Consider the following 13,655-nt stretch of genomic DNA (forward strand, 5'->3'; position numbering starts at 1 on the left):
ACTGCGGTTTGCCGTGAGGAGACATCCTGAGTGGACGGGAGGGAGGGAAGAACTGTGCAAAAGGGATGGTTGTGGAGGAAGCCTGAACCACCAGAGAAGCAGAGCGGGGCTGTTGAGTGATGCCTGAAGGGAAGAACCTCCTTGCAGCCTCTCTGCCCCTGTGCCTGTCCCTGCCTCTCCAGGCACTAGGGATGGCTCCCACCTAGGTGGGTGATCTCACGACCCCCACAGCTGCTTCCTCCTCCCCAGCCTCCTCCCCACCAGGGTAGACTCATGGGCTCCAGGGGCACCTTCAGGGCACACGCCTGTGGTTGGTCCCAATGTACAGGTGGTGCTGAAACCACAGCTGAGCCCCAAGGCCCTGCACTAAGCAACAGCTGAGATCTCTCCTTGCATCTGTACAAACCACGGTCTTACATCCCACAACTGGCTTGGTAAACTCAGCCCCAACAGAACATCTGGATGGAAATGAGGCTCTGGCAGTCAAGACCAGTCTGGATTTAGCCACTGTAGACTTTGTAGGCATGCACATGAGGCATTTGGGCCAGGTCACTGTCTACATTGCCCCCATAGCACCATAGCAGTCTAGCTCCACAATGAATGTACACCTGGGATTTGACTACAGTGGATCTCTGCTGGTGACCTGGTGAAAACAACATCTTAGAGACACCAGGGTCAAGTGCTAGCATACCCATGGTTCAGGTGGGGCCAAGATCAATGCCAACACAGGGTCACTCAAGAGCTCGCACAGCACATGAAAGATGACACGCAGAGCAGTCTCCGAGGAGAACATCCCCAGAGGAGCAACACTCAGTGGCTTCCCTCCCAGTGGGTGTGCTCCAGTCCCACTAGATCAGAAGCACCACAGATCAGAGCAGAGCTCATTTCAGATCTGGGGCCTCTGCTCCACCAATCAGGAAGCAGAGCCCGCCACAGACAGTGACAGCCACAGAGGAAAGGCGAAGCGGCCCTCAGGATCCGGGCAGGCTCTGGTCACAATAGTAACAATCAACCCCCTCTCAAGGGCATAAGGGCACAAGTCTCTGGACCACCTCACCCACCAGGGAGCAGACACCAGAGCAAGAGGAACTAGGATCTGCAGCCTGCAGAACAGAGACCACAAACACAGAACATTGGACAAGATGAGGTGACAAAGGAGCATGGTGCAGAGGAGAAGGCCAGATAGAAACCTGCAGGAACAATGAAGCGAGGAGCAGTTGAGCAGTGTAATGATTAATTTTGCTTGAAGTAATCAAATTTACAGACAAAACGTTTTCACAAATGCTAATGCCTACTTATTATTTAACTCACTTACCACTCATGTTGTTATCGGAGCATGTTCTAATAGAGTCTAAAATAGTAAATGCTACTGACCTAGAACTAATCAGAAATAGATGGCATAAATGATAAAGTTCTGGGATGTTTCATAAGAGACAAGAGAAATTTAATAAGCTAAGAGTTCTTAACAAATCAAATGAGAAGTGAGACTTGAAAAATATGGTGAGAACACAGGGAACTCTACTCAATGCTCTGTGGTGAACTAGATGGGAAGCAAATCTGATCAAGAAGGGAAATGTGTATATGCATCACTTATTCTTTCTGTATAGCAAAACTAACATAACATAACATTGTAAAACAGCATTATTGGAACAGAAAAATTTCTTCTTAAAGATTTCTCTATATAATTTATATGCTTAATAGTGAAGAACAATCAGAAAAAAGCACTGTGGGAAATGTTTTAAACTCCCATGTCAATAATTTCTTTAAAAACTCTGTGAGTTAAATAAATATATTAAAGCATTTTAGCATTAATGAATTGGGATAAATATACTTAACACCTTTAATGTTAGTTCATATAAAAAAAGAGAAACTTTTAAAATTCAGATTTGCATTTTATGATTTTAGTGAGGTGTCTTATGCAGTGAAACAAGAATTTGAGTATGATATTTCTAAGGTCATATGTGTAGTTTCCAGTGCACTGGAAATTATATGGCAGAAATCAAAAAACATCTGTCCTCAGTATTCCTAGAAGTTTGGCAATTTTTCACAGCTCCACCCACACACTTCTGATTTGGGACAGAATCATCACTTTTAATAGGGCTTAATATAGTTATTCAGAAATATGCAGATTTTCTAAAAACCCCCCAAAATGGACAAGTTATCAGGTCATGCAGGTTGTTCCAGGCCAAGACAATTATTTTGGTTCTAACTGTGAATGTGAAAATTAATCACTGGAGAAAAATACACAAATGATGAAAAGAATCAGGAATGGGTCAGGAGATGACCCTCTATGACAGTGACAGAAATAAACCTAGCCTAATCCAAAATCATCTCCACTGAAGCAGATCTTCTCAAACCACACGACAAAGTATGACTTCCTCCCCAATGCTTGGCCCTCTCACCTGATTTATCTGCTTCATCCATAGACACATACCTGGGTGTATGGCTGTCTCCATTCTCCTTACATCCCAGGGATTCTTCATTTGCTCCAGAAACGTGACCAGGTCTGGCTTAGAGACCACAAGACCTGTTCATCAGAAGAAGGAATATGTGTTTTCTGAGATATTCATCAATTTCCAATCCAATATGTATTCAGGTGAGAGAGAAGTCAAGGTAGAAAGTTAAAATAGCATTAAGAAAAAGAATTTCTCCAAATAGCTTTTGGAAGCATCTTTAAAAGACAAATGCATCAAAATCAGATTCTGATATTATGCTCAAGTACTACTAAGGCAAAACCAGGTAGTGGAATTCCAGTTTTAAGAGGAGAGTGTCACTATTTGACACCACAGAACTTACAGAATTAGCACGAACCTAGAATGAAGTATATGCAGGTCAAGAAGCAACAGTTAGAATCGTACATGGAACAGTTGACTGGTTGCAGATTGGGAAAGGAGTACATCAAGGCTGTACATGGCCACCTTGCTTATTTAATTTCTATGCAGAGTACATCATGTGAAATGCTGGGCTGGATGATTCACAACCTGGAATCAAGATTACCAGGAGAGATATCAACAACCTCAGATAGACAGATGATATCACTCTAATGGCAGAACTTGAAGAGGAACTAAAAAGGCTCTTGATGGGGGTGAAAGAGGAGAGTGAAAAAGCTGGCTTAAAACTCAACATTCAGAAAACTGAGATCATGGCATCCAGTCTCATCATGTCATGGCAAATAGACAGGGGAAAAGTGGAAACAGTGACAGATTGAATTTTAGGAGGGGGCGGGGGCTCCAAAATTACTGCAGATGGTGACTGCAGCCATGAAATTAAAAGATGCTTGTCCTTTGGAAGAAAAACTATGACAAAGACAGCATATTAAAAAGCAGAGACATCACTTTGCCAACAAAGGTCCGTAAAGTCAAAGCTGTGGTTTTTTCAATAGTCACGTATGGATGTGATATTTGGAACGTAAAGAAGGCTGAGCACCAAAGAATTGATGCCTTTGAACTGTGGTGCTGGAGAAGAGTCTTGAGAGTGCCTTGGTCAGCAAGGAGGTCACACCAGTCAATCCTAAAGAAATCAACCCTGAATATTCATTGGAAGGACTGATGCTGAAGCTCCAATACTTTGGCCACCTGACTGTGAGAACCAATTCACTGGAAAAGACCCTGATGCTGGGAAAGATTGAGGGCAGAGGAAGGGAGTGGCAGAAGATGAGATGGTTGAATAGCATTATAGACTCAGTGGATATGAATTTGAGCAAACTCTGGGAGTCAAAGAAGGCTAGGGAAGCCTGGCTTGCTGCAGTCCACGGGATCGCAAAGAGTTGGACATGACTTAGCGACTGAACAACAAGGAGGCAGGTTACATCAAGAAAGAAGGTTACTTTCCCCTAGAATGTAGGGATCTTAACCTCTACTGGACAAAGCAGAAAATTCCAGGAGACATTCTAGAATGAATGAACCAAAACCCTGAGAATACATAAGGGATTCTGGAAGCAAGTTATCCTCACCCAAGCAGGCCAGATTCCCGTAGTTCTCTAACATCACGTCCCTGTACAATTCCCGTTGACCGGGGTCCAGGCATTCCCACTCCTCTTGAGTGAAATCTATGGTCACATCCTGGAATGTCAGCAGTCCCTGAAATATAAAGGACATGAACCACGTGAACCTGGGAAGACTATCTAATGTTACCCAATATGAAACCAGCCAGAGAAATGGTTTTGATGTAGGAGAATGTCTGGTGTTACACAAGAATATAATTTTTATACTGCCGTATTTTCCACTATATTTCTAACCCCAGGGAAGGGAATGAGATATGATCTACAGACCACTGTAGAAACTATTCTGATGGAAGAGAAATTATAAAACAATCCATCAACACTGACTTATCTATTTTTGAAAGTTGAACTCGTGTGGCACAGGATAAACTGTCTATCAAGGAAAGCATGTTAGTCACTCAGTCATGTCTGATCCTTTCCGACCCCATGGGCTGTAGCATGCCAGGCTTCTCTGTCCATGCGATTTTTCAGGCAACAATACTGGAGTGAGTTGCCATTTCCTTTTCCACGGGAATCTTCCCCACCAAGGGATCGGACCCGGGTCTCCCACATTGCAGGCAGATTCTTCACCATCTGAGCTACTAGGGAAGCCCCCCATCAAGGAAACAGGAAATATTTTTAAAAAGCATGCTCTGATCTAAGAGTTCTGGAGTGGGGCTAATGTGCCGCATTTTTAACAAGCTTATTTTAACTAGTAATGTTGAAAATTCTGATACATGAATGACCGTTCTGAATAGCAAAGAGGTAGACCACTAAGGTAAGAATTTACACTTAACTTTGAATTTTAAGTGTTTTACAAAATTGACAGGTCTGATAGAATAGTACCCATAGCATCAATAATCCTTTGAACTACTTAATATATACTATATGCCTTTCTAAAAGTTTTTACAGGGTCTTGAATGCATCACATAAATAATATAAAATCAAAAACATTATTGTTCCACCGTTTTGCAAATATTTTGTCAAACATTCATTAAATGACAGATCTTGAATTTGCTTCAGTTCATGTGAACTAAAATTTAACTAGTAAAACACAAATACACAGAGACAACACTATAGAAAGTGTATAGTTTTTCTAGGGTCTTCCCTGGTAGTCTGAGCTCCCAAGTCAGGGGGCTGGGTTCAGTCCCTCGTCAGAGAACTAGATGCCACACCCACAGCTAAAGTTTGCCTGCTGCAACAAAGTCTCCCACATGTCTCCAAGATTCTCTAGGCTACAACCAAGACACAACTCAGCCAAACATAAATACGTGTATTTTTTTTTTTAAAAGAACTTTATATAACTGAGAGAATACCAAAACAAGAAAAAAAAAATAATTTTAACATTTTCATGCAAAGAGACATATATTTAATTGACTATACACTTACTAACACTATTAAAGAAAAGCTAACATTCAGAAAACTAAGATGACGGCATCCAATCCCATCACTTCAAGGCAAATAGATGGGGAAAGAGTGGAATCAGTGGCTGACTTTCTTTTGGGGGGCTCCAAAATCACTGCAGATGGTGACTGCAGCCACGAAATTAAAAGACGCTTACTCCTTGCAAGGAAAGTTATGACCAAACTAGACAGCATATTAAAAAGCAGAAACATTACTCTGTCCACAAAGGTCCATCTAGGCAAGGTATGGTTTTTCCACTAGTCATGTATGGTATTGAGAGTTGGACTATAAAGAAAGCTAAGCACAGAAGAATTGATGGTTTTGAACTGTGGTGTTGGAGAAGACTCTAGAGAGTCCCTTGGACTGCAAGGAGATGCAATCAGTCCATCTTAAAGGAAATCAGTCTGGATGTTCATTGGAAGGACGGATGTTCAAGCTGAAACTCCAATATTTTCGCCGTCTGATGCGAATGACTCATCTGAAAAGACCCTGATGTTGGGAAAGATTGAAGGCAGGAGAAGGGGACGACAGAGGATCAGATGGTTAGATGGCATCACTGACTCAATGGACATGAGTTTGGTTAAACTCCAGGAGTTGGTGATGGACAGGGAGACCTGGAATGCTGCGGTTCATGGGGTCGCAAAGAGTCAGACACGAATGAGCGACGGAACTGAACTGATTCATGTTCAGTTCAGTTCAGCTGAGTTCATTCATATTTATGTCAATAAAATCGATATTCATGTCAATAAAATCAGTTCATGTTCAGTTCACTTCAGGCTTTCCTATTCATGTCAATAAAATCGAGATTCCTTTTAATGGGTTAAAATATATACATCTACTTGTGGATGATATTCTTTGTATATTTTAAATACACTAGGGTGCAAACATATACAATGGTATAAGATAAATTAGAGCTCTTGGTTATGAAACTTTAATTTCTTGACAAACTATATCATTTTGTTGAGCTGTATGTTAGAAATTCAACACAGGTGAAAACAGATTAACACCAATAGGATTGTTGCAAATATTTTGATAAAGAAGTGCAAAAATGTATCTATGGTGAAACAGATCACCCGCCCAGGTGGGATGCATGAGACAAGTGCTCGGGCCTGGTGCACTGGGAAGACCCAGAGGAATCGGGTGGAGAGGGAGGTGGGAGTGGGGATCGGGATGGGGAATACGTGTAAATCTATGGCTGATTCATATCAATGTATGACAAAACCCACTGAAATGTTGTGCCGTAATTAGCCTCCAACTAATAAAAAAAATAAATAAATAAATAAATGGCAAAAAAAAAAAAAAAGTGCAAAAATGTGAGTAGGAAGACTATGTCTATGATATGAGCAAGGAGTGTACTGGAAACATCACACTTGGGCTTGAGTGATGAAAACTCCCACTCCCAAAACCCAGTTTCTATCATCAACACAGTGAGTGTTCATTTTCCAAAGCAAAGAGAAACCAAGATGTGGAGTTTCTCCGTTAACTGTGAGGGTTTTCACATGTTCCTCATTCCATTTTTCCACAGCCTTGTCTAAAGACAGAGGGGGAAAAAATGAACTCTATAGCCTGATAATCTCAGAGAAATCACCAGAGCCAGTCGACATCATCTGTCATGGTGTAAATGGATCACAGGGAAGATGCACTATCAGAACCTGGGCATGTCGGAAAAAATAGGGAAATTATAACTTGAACCTAACATAAAAAATATCAGTTTTATGCAAAATTCATTTAATATATACTTACTCTGTTTTGTATCCTAACAGTGTTGTCTCACGACTGTAGGTTCTTCGGTTCTTTGTCTCATCACAACAAAAATTTGGAGTGACGGACATTAAAGCCCCTTGGAGGGCCTCGGCTCTCAGAGGACAGACCGTCTTATAGCTCTTAAATAAATCAGTGTCACAGCTTATTTATTTAGATAATAGCTGGAAAATCCATCTTCGAGTTGTGAGGACATGTCCATTCCCAAGACACAAAGAGAAGATCGCCCCATCACGCGGGGGAGAGAGAGAGAGAAGGAAGAGGGCTTTGACTCCTCTTTTTCTGTTTCTCTGCCCCTGGGCCTCTCTTATGTAAATTGGGCCTAGGCAGGAGCGTTGTTTGTTTTACCTGAGATTCTCACTCTGGTCCTCTGACCTTCCTTTGCTCTGTTTTTTCAGGCTTTCCCTTCCAGGTCTTTTAGCCACTGCCATTTTGGACTCTTTTTCCCTCTTCTAACTACCTAACAATGTGTTTCACTAGTAAGTCTTAGCATTACACAGGACAATATCTCCTAGTTTTCTTTTTATTTCTGAGCATTTTCTGAAAAATTCTGGGTCACTGAGTTTATTCAATATATAAGGGCATTTTCTAACTCCTAAAGAACTGAAATTGCATCCCCATGTAAACTCATCATGGCATTTCCCCTAGTTCCCTAAGATCCCTACACCGAACCACATCCCAATGGGAATCTCGGGATACCAGTGCCTCTCCGTGTTTCTCTCTCACAAAGGGAATATATTCAGCAGTTGAAAGTCGCTAATTCATGTTGAGAATTCATCATGCTCCGTAGAAAGCCAGGATACAGACAAGGGAGACAAGATTCTGGGACACAAGGGAGAAGTGGTCTAAAGAGCCAGGCTTCACTGGGATAAGAGGAAAAGGAAAAAATAAAGAAGTTGATAACAAACACCCAGGCAGAAAAGTTAGAAGCAGAGAACTAAAGGTTTGCAGGGTCTCAGTCCAGGCATTTCAGGAAGAAAAGCAGACACAGCCCCAGACCCGGGACAGGACTCCTACCTGAGAAGCTGCCATTTCCTCCTCTTCTTCCTCCTGCTCTGCGTCTTCTCTGGGGATGTTACGTTGCAAACTCACATCTGCATCTTGAGCAAATACCTTCAAAGGCATCCATGCAGCTGTTTAACCTGCAACTGCTGCAGGGAAAGAGAAGAAAACGTTTTCCTGTTTCCCTCACCCTTTTCTGAGCTCCTTCTCGACTTTCTGTGTTCCCAATTTGTAGTGGGGAATCGAGACTAACCTGATAATGCTAATCACATCCTGGTGCTCTCTTGTACCCGGATTGCGGAATTCCCCCAAACACAACAGGAGCCGCGCAAGGATGCAAAAGCAGTGAGGAACTTTATTACAAGCTCGAGCAGGGACTCTCTTCACACAATGGTGGAGCCCCGAGTGAAAGCGGCGAGTCTTTTTTATCCTGTCTAGCAGGGACGGCGGGAAGGGAAGCTTAGGGGGATTGGCTAATTCCCACGGTGCGCGGGAAGGAAAACTTAGGGGGATCGGCTAGTTTATGCTGTGCAGCCGGGGAAGCAGGAAGTCTTGGTGGGATGGGGGTGGGGTGAGGGACTTCTCCCGCCCTGCTAGATTGCCTAGGGGTGGAGGGTAACTCGTGTCCTTCTGATTGATTGGTTTGACGAAGTTTTTTTTTTTTCTTCTTCTTCTCGGGAGGGGTTCTCTCTCAGAATTGTAATGGTATCTAAAATGGAGTTCTTTTAAATTTTTCTTTCACATTTCCCCCTCTTCTAGTTCCTATGGAAGACCCAATCATGGATCTTCTACAGAGTCAACTATATCATCTGTGGAGACAGTCAAATATAGAGTTCTGAGTAACATTCGGTGGACAGTGTGTGTGTTTTTCTTAATAACTCTCTCTTGAGAGACTTCATACTCAAGATGCTTTTTGAGAATTGGGGCGGAATTCTGTTTCTTCTGTAATTTCTTCCTGCTGTGCCTGGGCGTAGGCCTGCCTAGCAGAGCAGAAGTCTCTCTCTACCTGATCAAAGTTGGGGTGTTTTATATCTGAAACCAGCTTTTACTCTTATAATAACAGCAACTTAGTTTGAAACTGTTGGCGCCGCTCAGAGATAAAATAGACAGGGGCCAAACAGGAGACCTAACAGGATGGTCATCACTGGTCCCCAGAAACAGGAGGCACCGCTGGGATGATTGGCTGGTGGTCAAGCAACAGAGCTGTGTTCTAGGAATCTTGTGTTTAGTCTGAAGTTACCATCTTTCACCTGGGTGGGCTCCAGTTCTGTAGAAGAACTCAAAGACATTGTTATACATATTTCTTTGAGTAGGAACCAGGACCGTCTCAAGGCTGTACCACCATTTGATTGTTTCCCCTCTGTTTTTGTATTTTTTTCCTTTCTTGATTAGCAATTGTTTGAATCTACCCTTTGGAACTCAGGGAAGGTGAAGGAGGCTGAATAAAGCCTATATTTTACAGTACAGCAGATCTGTACTCCAGAGTTGCCACCCCACAGAGTCCTGCTCAGTTTTAATTTAGGGAACAGGGCAACTATGACTGTGATATTTGTCAAAACGGGGCTCAAGTCTTAGACCTGAGCCTTGTATGATTAAAATCTCAATCCCTTGGTCTGCCATTTTGTTGTAACATACCCAGTTAGTAGTAGCTGGAGAAGGGATAACTGGAGTTTTAATAGACAAAATATTTTTTTTTTTTTTTAGAAGAATAGGCCTGAAACCCAGTCTGGACCTGGCACTTCGGGGAGACTTTTAGCCAGGTGGCCAGTTGCTTAGTTTTATAAAAAGTAAGGTAGAAGTTACTAGCTTCTAGCAGACATTGTTTTGAGAATGGTGGCATTTAAGCCTGACACGACTCAGAAAACACAAGTGTTTAGCAATACAAAGTCTAATCTGAAATTACACTCATAGTAACACCTGGTTATTTCCCAGGATGTCTGAACCATCACTGAGTACTCTATTTTGACTTTTAATTGTAAAAATTTTTAATAGCCAAAGCAGATGGCACCATTAATGATGTCAGTGTTTCTCTAGGTATGAGAAGATGCAAGAATTGGGACTCATAAAATCTCTTGAAAAGATCTAACTATCTGAAGGCCTGTTCTGCCAGTTTTTTCCAGAGCACCGAGTGTCTCATTCTTGATCTTCACCCTGAACTCCTTTCAGGGCCGTTGAAAGTCAGCAGTTCCAGTGGCCATGATATAATCGCTGTAGATGTAGATGGCAAGTGTCAATCTTCAGTTGGCAGAGCCCCTTTTTGTTCATAAACTTGACCACGACTTTGAGGGGGGCATTTCATGACCATTTTATCCCATGGTGCTGAGAATGTCTATTCTCAGGTTTGGCAAAGATTTTGTTGACCGGCCACTCAATGTGCTGTTACTGGACTAGGCCATAAAACAGTATCCAAAATTCTCTGGACCACCTGTCTTACTAGCCTCTTGGTCCAGGAAAACATTCCCTCTTGTTGTTTTTTCTCATATCTTGAGTTACACTGCCATCATTATTGATCTCATAGGGAACTATATATTATGTTATCAGAGGCCTCAGTCACACATTTGGCACTGTAAGAAATGGCAATTTTGTAAAACAGGTGAAATACAAAGAACACAGCCAGCAGTGCTAGTGAAGTCACGAGGAAGACGTATGAGCTTCTATTAGATGTAGCCCAGTATATCCCAGGTCATCTGACTTAGTCTACTCTGTACGAACGTTTATCTTTCAGAGAAATTATACATTAGCACCACCATCTATAAGGCACACAGCCCAGTTTTCTAGTGTTACTAGACTGATTATTTTTAGTATGATTTAATTGTTTTTAACACAGAGGAGACTTTAAACCTAAATTACCATAGCCTGGTGTTATCTATATAAATTTACCTTATAATTGTGGGAGATTTTTTTCTTTTGCTAAAAACTTTTTTTTTTTTTTTGCTCTGATTGAGCTTGAGGAATAGAAAAAGGCTCAAATTTATGGCCAGAGTCAGAGGAGGCATTATTAATTGGCCTGGTGAGGGGATCTCATCTAGTAATATCACAGTGACCTGAATATGACTATAATTTTTTCAAGTAAATTTTTTCAGGACCAACCAGTTAGAGTCTTGTAGTAGAGAAATTTACCAAAGTAACCCAGAACGAGATACAGGTGATTGGCCACAAACCCAACAATTGGATTGATTTTTAAAACTGGCATAGAATCAGGCCTATGATAGAAAAGCATTTGATTTATACACAAAGGTCTAAGAAGTCAAGAGAACACTATAAACGATCATACGAATCAGGTCCAGCATCTTGGACAAGCTGTCCACCTCTGATGTCGTTGTCTTTTCCTCCTGGTGTACTGTAGTATTTCCTGTTTGAGCATCATTTTGAGGTGAGATCAGGTCAGCTGTCTTTCCTATAGGCCAATCCAGTGTCGGGGCCTCTGGAAGTGTGAATTAATCTAAGAGTTAATTTCTCTTTAGTTTTATTGTGCATGAGCTAATTAAGAGTACCTGATAAAAAGTCCTTTTATCCAGGTTGGAGACAGTCTCTTAAATTGTCTTTTATCAGTCCTGGTTGCAGGTCATCAGGCATCTGATCTTCATCCAAAGATAGATTACTGAGATAAGCTTCAGAAACAAACTTTTACACTAATATCACATAACAGAATTGATCATAGACTTTTTATTTTGCTGAAACACTTGTAGGATCTCAGACTGAACTTTTAATATAAAACAGGGCTGGGAAACTCACACCAAAGGCTTATCACAGATTTTGCCTAATAAATCTAGGTGAACTCTTTTTTTGTAAATTTAACCAACCAAATAAACAGTTTAATATCTCTCTTTGGGATGTTTCAGGGCCCCTCTGAAACACCCCAAAGCTAGCTAGATGTCAAGGGAAATTTAAAAGAATTCGATTCAGGAAGTTTTATCGAAAAGATTAATTAAAAGCTTTACCTAATTGGCTCTAACCAGTTTTTTATGACTGTGTCATTTATAACAAAATCTATTTATTTAACTAATTGTAATCTAATTTTAGAAAATCCTGATCATGCATAACTCTTTTTAGTATTTTTTAACACTTTTTTTTTTTTTTTTTTACTGAAAGCATACTTCTTGCTTTCTTTTAGCAACCAAAAGCTAACTTTTATATTAGCATTTTATAGATTGGTGAGCATAAATACCAGTGATAATTTTTAAAACCCTTGTTTTCTTAAAACATTTTAGGATGGCATCAAACATTATTCATTTATAGTCCCAAATCTCTTTAGTTTTTCTGTAAAAGGAAATCAGTGTTTAGTAGTAAATGTTTCAAAATCTTATTTCATTTGGAAATGACGTAATTATTTAATAGACTTTCAATACTTAGTTTAGCACAACCCTTAGAAATTCAAGTTACCCTAATCTGGAGAGACTATTTTAAATAGATATTCTTAAAGAATAATTATTTTTAATAGAGTTTATATACAAACTCATACCTCATTTACATTTTTTACAAGTTTTTTTTTTTTTTTTTACTCAAGGTAATTTCTTTGTCGACAAACTTGTAATAGATATAATATTTAACTTATATTAAACCTAGGTACAATGAAAATATTTCACTTGATGTTAATTACTCTAAGACATGTCTGTATTAGGTAGGGCAACAAACAAACAAACATTAATATCAGGTATTTAATACTGAATATTTCTCAGTTCACCTGAACCTGGAATTTATTGTTTAATTTAGAATTATCAGATTTGTAAGCGCTTATCCCCCCCTTTTTTAAGCCAATTAAATAGAGCTCATTTACAAATTAACCTAAAAATATTTTTCAGAGACAGAGACATACCAAAACATATTTAGACAGACACAGTGCAAGATCTATCTTCATTTTCTAAGTTTGGTCATAAATTAGATATTACAATATAAAATTTAAACAAATAACATTTTTAAAGGCTTTTTTTCTTTCTTTTTTTTTTTTTCTCTCAGTCTCAGATGGTCTAAATAAGTGTTCTTGAGAGCCCTGGTCTCAAGGCACAGGGAAAGAAAATCAAGTTTTAACAAAATGGCGGCAGGTCTAAATGTTGGTCAGACAAAGCAAAATAGCCGTCACAAATCACAACACAGAACAGAGTTAAAACACACATATAAACCTGGCAGTCTTCATCAGACACTCCCTTAAATACAAGAATACAGTCTCTCAGAAAACCTTCTACAGAGACACAAAACTTCAGATGTCTTCAAAGATTTTAAAAGGAGGAAAAAAAGCCAGGTTGAAAGAAGAAGGAGGAGGAGGCGGGAAAGGGGGGCAAAAGGGGTGGCCTTACAGACGTCTCCTGCCACCTCCAGACACCCAGGCATTGCGGGACTTTTCCCTGGGCTTCCAGAGAAGGGAGGACTGGAACTCGGCCCTGCCAGAAACCAGATCAGAAAATTCGAGTTCTCTGCCCAGAGGAGGTGATCAGTCTCCAACCCTCAGCTCAAGCTGAGGCCCTTCGACCAGATTCCTGCGTCCAGGACCGGGGGACTAGAAAAACGGGAA

At 40.6% G+C, this 13,655-nt stretch overlaps 1 protein-coding gene across 1 annotated transcript in view; it reads right to left on the reverse strand.

Annotated features, from left to right (window-relative positions):
- LOC133054742 (zinc finger protein 91-like) overlaps window positions 1-12,224 on the reverse strand; it is a 45,659-nt gene extending 33,435 nt beyond the window's left edge. The window contains 3 exon segments of the mRNA XM_061140006.1: window positions 2,435-2,527; window positions 3,953-4,079; window positions 8,162-12,224. Of these exon segments, the coding sequence (XP_060995989.1) occupies window positions 2,435-2,527; window positions 3,953-4,079; window positions 8,162-8,269 (328 nt within the window). The 5' untranslated portion in view covers window positions 8,270-12,224.
- Window positions 12,225-13,655: the final 1,431 nt, after the last annotated feature.

Source organism: Dama dama, chromosome 4 (genome assembly GCF_033118175.1).
Source record: "Dama dama isolate Ldn47 chromosome 4, ASM3311817v1, whole genome shotgun sequence".
NCBI lineage: Eukaryota > Metazoa > Chordata > Mammalia > Artiodactyla > Cervidae > Dama > Dama dama.